The sequence below is a fragment of the Typopeltis vanoorti genome, chromosome 3 (genome assembly GCF_054136105.1).
Source record: "Typopeltis vanoorti isolate ZY-2024b chromosome 3, IOZ_Tvanoo_1.0, whole genome shotgun sequence".
NCBI classification, from domain to species: Eukaryota; Metazoa; Arthropoda; class Arachnida; order Uropygi; family Thelyphonidae; genus Typopeltis; species Typopeltis vanoorti.
Genome location: NC_143551.1, coordinates 57,838,774 through 57,844,773, shown reverse-complemented (window position 1 = coordinate 57,844,773; position 6,000 = coordinate 57,838,774). Strand labels below are relative to the sequence as shown.

The following is a 6,000-nucleotide window of genomic DNA, read 5'->3' as shown; positions in this document are numbered from 1 at the left end:
GACCTTTATCATCTCTGATATCTTTTATGGCATTCTTTTCTATTTCAGATCTTTTCAATAGCCTCCAGAATATTTTGTCATGTGTAGCTTTTATACTGTTACTAGTCTTTCTTCCCAAGACTTTTGTTTAGCTATTGTATATGAGAGTGTGTGTGTGTGTGTGGCTGATATATATAAAACTCTATTAAGACATGTAATAGATTTGTTAGCAATTTTTGTTTCATTGTGTTAATGCATGTATAGCATTAAAAGCAAAAGCTTCATTAGCATGATTTTTGCAAACCAACAATTAATTTTATATGCATTATTAAATAATGGCTTACCAAAATCCTTGATTTGAATCCCTTAAGAAGTGGCTTAATATTTAAACTTAATGGCAAGAGATATGTAATAGTAGAAAAATTTGTTTTAAAACAATTCAAATATTTTGCTTCCATATTCCAGAAACTTTTTTTTAAAAATAAGTTTATATTGAAGTATTCATTTTACAATTCCCCACCTCCAATAAACAAAATAAATTGAATCAAGACGGACTATACAAATTTATTTTATGAAAAAACGCGTGCTGTCAGAGATCAGCATATAGTACTAGTATCAAAAGTCATCCAGAGCTATTCTTGTTTTATATATATATATATATATATACATATATATTGGGTGTATATATATATATATATATACACACCCAAGGTTTAATGTATATATTCACAAAGAACGAGACTTTCCTGCTTTAATAAAAACACTATCTTCTTTCTCACTGTTGTTGCTGGGCCTGTTGATCATCTTCTGTTTGATCTGCTTGGGATAGAGTGGCAGTTTGTATTTGTACAGCTGTTGTGGCACCTGCTACAGAAGCTGGTGTCAAGAATACTGGAGTGGCTGTAGCAGTAACTTGACCTGCTTGAGGCATTTGTTGAATTTGGTAGACCGTCTAAAAGAGAAGAAAGTAAAATACATTTCAGTCATGTGAAATGAAGTGAAATTTACTTAGGAAACAAAACAGACAATAAAGCTATTAGATGTGACTTGCTTTTCTCCCTTCCCAAAGTCAGGTTTTCATTTGAAAGGTCTCTTGAACATATTTATGAGCTCTTTCTCTCCTTACCCTCTCACACCTTTAGAGGTATATGAAATGCTTAAAAATATACTATTACAAGAAAACCAAATTGTGCTGTTTTTGTAATATTTATGAAATTGTATATTAAATGATGGTATATATTACAACTGTTTAATAAATTTTTGTTGTTGTTTTTCTTTTTTTTTTGCAATAAAATAGTCAAATGAGAATAATCATTATGAAAATCATATACTGTGATTGCAACCAGTGAAATTGGTATAATTATAGAAACAGAAAATGTTTTCATGACTTATCTGTTAATAATTTAGAACTTTAGTAATGTACCAAAGTAAATTTTTTTTTCCATGTATCTCTTTCTTCTATGCATTATGCACCTGATGAAGTCTTCTAGAAAAAAGATGAAACTAGCAGTGCCTTTAAAAATAAATTAGTTATATTCTAATTTAATATTCGGCTGTATAGTCATATAAGATTTTCCTTAAAACATGTACAACAGCTGAAAACCTATTATATGAAATATATATGTGTGTGTGTGTGTGTGTGTGTGGTAGTTTTTTCTGCCATCTCTGATAACTTAAAAAAAAATACAAATGATAATACTTAAACTAAATAAATACATAATCCAACTTAATATATCTAATTTCAACAGATATATTAAGTGATTTATGTATGCATGTGTGTGTGTGTGTGCGTGTGTGTGTGTGTGTATATATATATATATATGTATATATATATTTTTTTAAATAGATTAAATGACTATAAGCCGAGAGATAAAAAATAAACTGCACAACTAGTTTCGTCTTCTTAGGGTGCATAACATGAAGGAACTACCAACAAACATTGCGAAAGAAAAAATCTATACATTAAATACCAAAAAAAAATCTATAAAAATCTAAAATCTAATGAGTCTCACTTGAAAAGCATAGTAAATTCCTATCAGCACTGACAGGATTTGAATCAATCTTTGTAAATAAGTATAGTACAGCATGGCTACTTTTGTATGTTTTGCAGAGTTGTTAGAAGTAATATTTATGTCACTAGTCGTGATGTACTGTAAAAGTTGCATTAGACATCTTCCAGTAATGTGTATCGATTTTATTAATCTATAGTCAGAGATAAAAAGATAAGGATGCGCTATAAATTTTCAATGCTTTTTTTTTGTCTGATGTTAGTAGTAACATACAATATATTGCTAACTGCAATAATCAATGTATTACAGGACATTCCATATAAATGTATAAAGATAGCTCTTGTAGCAGTTATGTATATTTAAGTTAGTATAGATAGCAGTTTTTTGTCCCATTTCTGATAATTTAAAAAAAAAATACAAGTGATACATTATACTTAAGCTTAATATATAAGCCAACTTGATAACTAATAATTAAGGAATTGACAGGTGTATTACTGTGGTGAATATCCAGAGCGTGGTGAGTATCCAAGAGAGTGGCTGTACTGGTGAAATCGGATGTAATCCTTGTGTTCTGAGATTCTGATATTTGCTGTCCTGCCTGTTTGGCCAAAGTAGTACAATTTACAGCTGCAAGGGACCTGGTATACACCAGGTAGGTCTAGGGGAAGTGGTTGGTCTTTAGTGGAGCGGATAAGGGATGCCAATTTTCTGTGTGGTCTGTAACAAGTGGTCAAGTCATGTTTTTTTAAGATTTTGTTGATTTTTTCCGAGGTGCCTTGGATGTAGGGAATGGTGATGGATTTAGAGTAATCTTTTTTGTGAATGGGGGGAGTTGTGGATAACTGGTTTAAGTATATTAAAGTTTATTTAATTTATATTTCTAATGTATGCTGTCAATTCCTTAATTATTAGTTATCATGCCTCTCTACAAGAAATAAGCCAACTTAGTATATATATTATTTCATTAGTTTGTTTTTTGTTGCAGAAAGTTTTTTTTATTTGTTAAAAGTAATTATACTTTTAACCAAATGAAAAAAGAAATTATATCTTGTGTAATCCTTTATCCAAATGTAGCAAACAAAGTTTGCACGTGAAGTATTTTCACAATTAGGTCTTGGAAGTGAAGTATCTTCACTCTAGGTTCGTGAAGATATTTTACATGCAAAATTTGCTTACAACACTTAGATAAAAGATTAACAAGAATATGATGTCTTGGCAAGTATAATTTATTTTTTATTTGTTGCTGAATAGTTTTACCACAGCACTTGTTTAGGTAAAGATAAAGTTAACAGAGATGGCAGCTTCTTCTGACATAAACTGGTGTGTGAATATCTGCATTTGACAGATATGATAGACAGTTTACACAAATTTATTTTATCTCATTAGCACCACAAATGATAATGACCTTCTCAATATACTGAGTAGATTACTATGATGATTTAACTAAAAAGAGGAAATAAAATGTCAAAAATTAACAGCTTAGAAAATAGATGTCATTAAGAGAATGGTGGTATTGATTTAGAATTTAGAGGATGGAATGCTACAATTCTTGTACTGCATCATTCAGAAGGAAAAGAGTAGTGTTGCTGAGAACCTGTTCAAACAATACTTTCACATGGTATTCTTGAAAAGCTGATTTGCCCGTAATCACTTTTTAGGCCAGTGTATTTGCATGTCCCTCTTCAAATAGCAAGCCACTTTTTTTTTTTTTTCAGGAAATAGGTTAAACAGCCATAAGGCAGTGCTTTGTATATTGCAAAGAAAGACAACATCACATTGTCTTTTTTTTCACATAAAATTCAACCATACATCCTGTATTAAATTACTCAGTCTTCTGACCTTATACAGTATTTGGAATCCATATTAAGCTACTAATAATTTTGTTATATTTTATCAAGTTTGGCAATGATAAGGTTGGCTTTGCTTTGACTTGCATAACTTCTTGTTTTCATACAATTTCTATTTTGGTATTCTGAGACTTGTGAAAAGATGGGAAGTCTTTTCCTTTTAAATATTTATTGTATTCAGCATGATTTTGAAAAACTGTTAAGAAAAAGCAGGCAATATATATATATATATATTTTTTTTTTCTTATATGGTGTGGAGTATTCATAACTAAAAATTCACATGTATGCCACAGTAATTAACTTTTTAATATGTAAATATTTTGTCTTAAGTATCATAAGACATCATCAGTACAGTTATTAAACAGCAATAGGAATACATTCAAAAAAACATCAGTGCGCATGCTTACATTGGAATCCCTCTATGTATATAGTAGTGTGTTTAAGGATTAAAAACTATTAGGAAAATGCTGAAGGCTTACGTCACAGACCCAATCTTAACTGGAATGACTGTCTCACTATTCCAAAAGTCTCGGAAATTGTTATCCTCAATTGTATAAAATAAATTTATCAGTTATATTTTAATTTAACTTAATTACAGCCTAATAGCTTTTAACCTTTAAACATGCTACTGTATACATTGAGGGATTCCAATAAGCATGTCCATAATGTTTTTTTGAATGTAATTCCTATTGTTATTTAATAACTGTACTGATGATGTCTTATGATACTTAAGACAAAATATTCACATATAAAAAGTTAATTACTGTGGCATATGTGTGAATTTTTAGTTATATATATATATATATATATATATTCTTCATTCTTTTCTTCTCAATAGTTAAGGTTATCACTCCAAAGATACTGAATAGTTTATAACCAGTTACTTCTGTTCTGGCTCGACTTTTATGATGAATTATCTTGGTTGCCTTCCATTAAACTGCTTGTATGGAGACTCAAGTTGAAGAACCAAGTCACACTGCTAATCTGATTACACATTTCTTCGAAATTGCCTGCTTTATTTCTTGTATACTGCTAGTTTGCTGTTTTAGCTAATTTCTCTCTTATTCCATATACATTTTATTCAGCTAGCTGCCCACCATACCAGCTTTGCTTATTTTGTTAACTATTTCCAGATTTAACTTGACATCTTCACTAAAAACTGTGCCTAAATAGCTGAACAGGCTCTCCATTCAGAATGCAGTTGATGTGTTCAATGTTTCTGCCTATTTTCATAGTTTTGGTCTTTTTAGTGCTGATTTATATACCAAACTCCCTATGGCTGTTATTCAATTTAGTTAGTGAATCCTGGAGACTTGCACTAGATGTGTTTTGTTGTACAACATCATCTGCATAAAGCAAAGAGCTAAGTTTGACATATCCAGTTCTAATATCAGGCCTAATGCTACTTTCTTTCATAATGTAATCCATATAGATGATGTATTTTAAGAGTGGAGATAATGTGCATCCTTGACTTACACCTGATTTTACATCAAATCATCTTCCTGCATTTTCTTCAGTTCTGATGACTTAGAACTTAAATATAGACTATGTATTGTTCTATATAATGTTCTATTTACCCTATATAATTGTAGTGTTTTGAAAAGCTTTTCTCTGGGCACCTTGTAATATGGATCTACAAAATTTAATTACAAATCCTTGTCATATTCCCATGATTTCTCAACTATTTGTTGTAAATCAAAAATCTGATCTTGACAACACCTCTATTTGGCCTGAACCCAGTTTGTCCTTCTCCTGGTTTCTTTTCCATAATCTTTCTCGACTTCTTTTCACATGTGCTTGCATAAATCTTATCTGGAACACTTAGTAGAGAAATTCCTCTGTAATTCTCACATTCAACTTTAATCCTGTTTCTACAGACCTACTAGAGCGCTACTCCAATCATGTGAAAATTGACCTTCTAACCAGTCACTCTGAATTATGCAATGTAGCCACTGAAAAACGTTTGTACCTCCATACTTAAGCATTTCTGTGCAAATATCATCTACTCTTGCTACCTTTCCACATTTCAATTTTTTGATAGCTTTTTTCTACCTTAAGTATTGATATGTACATATTATACTGTTAATAACAACACATGTAGAGAATAATAAAATTTATTAAATCATTATTTATTATTATATTATATTATTAAGTTATTAACTAAC

The 6,000-nt window shown here is 30.3% G+C and overlaps 1 protein-coding gene across 3 annotated transcripts in view; it reads right to left on the bottom strand.

Annotated features, from left to right (window-relative positions):
- Positions 1 to 523: 523 nt before the first annotated feature.
- Positions 524 to 6,000, bottom strand: part of Nf-YC (nuclear factor Y-box C) — a 211,168-nt gene continuing 205,691 nt past the window's right edge. For all 3 annotated transcript variants that reach the window (XM_090415626.1, XM_090415627.1, XM_090415628.1), the window contains exon 10: positions 524 to 931. In XM_090415626.1, the coding sequence (XP_090271752.1) occupies positions 755 to 931 (177 nt within the window). In that variant the 3' untranslated portion in view covers positions 524 to 754. The remainder of the gene's footprint in view (positions 932 to 6,000) is intronic.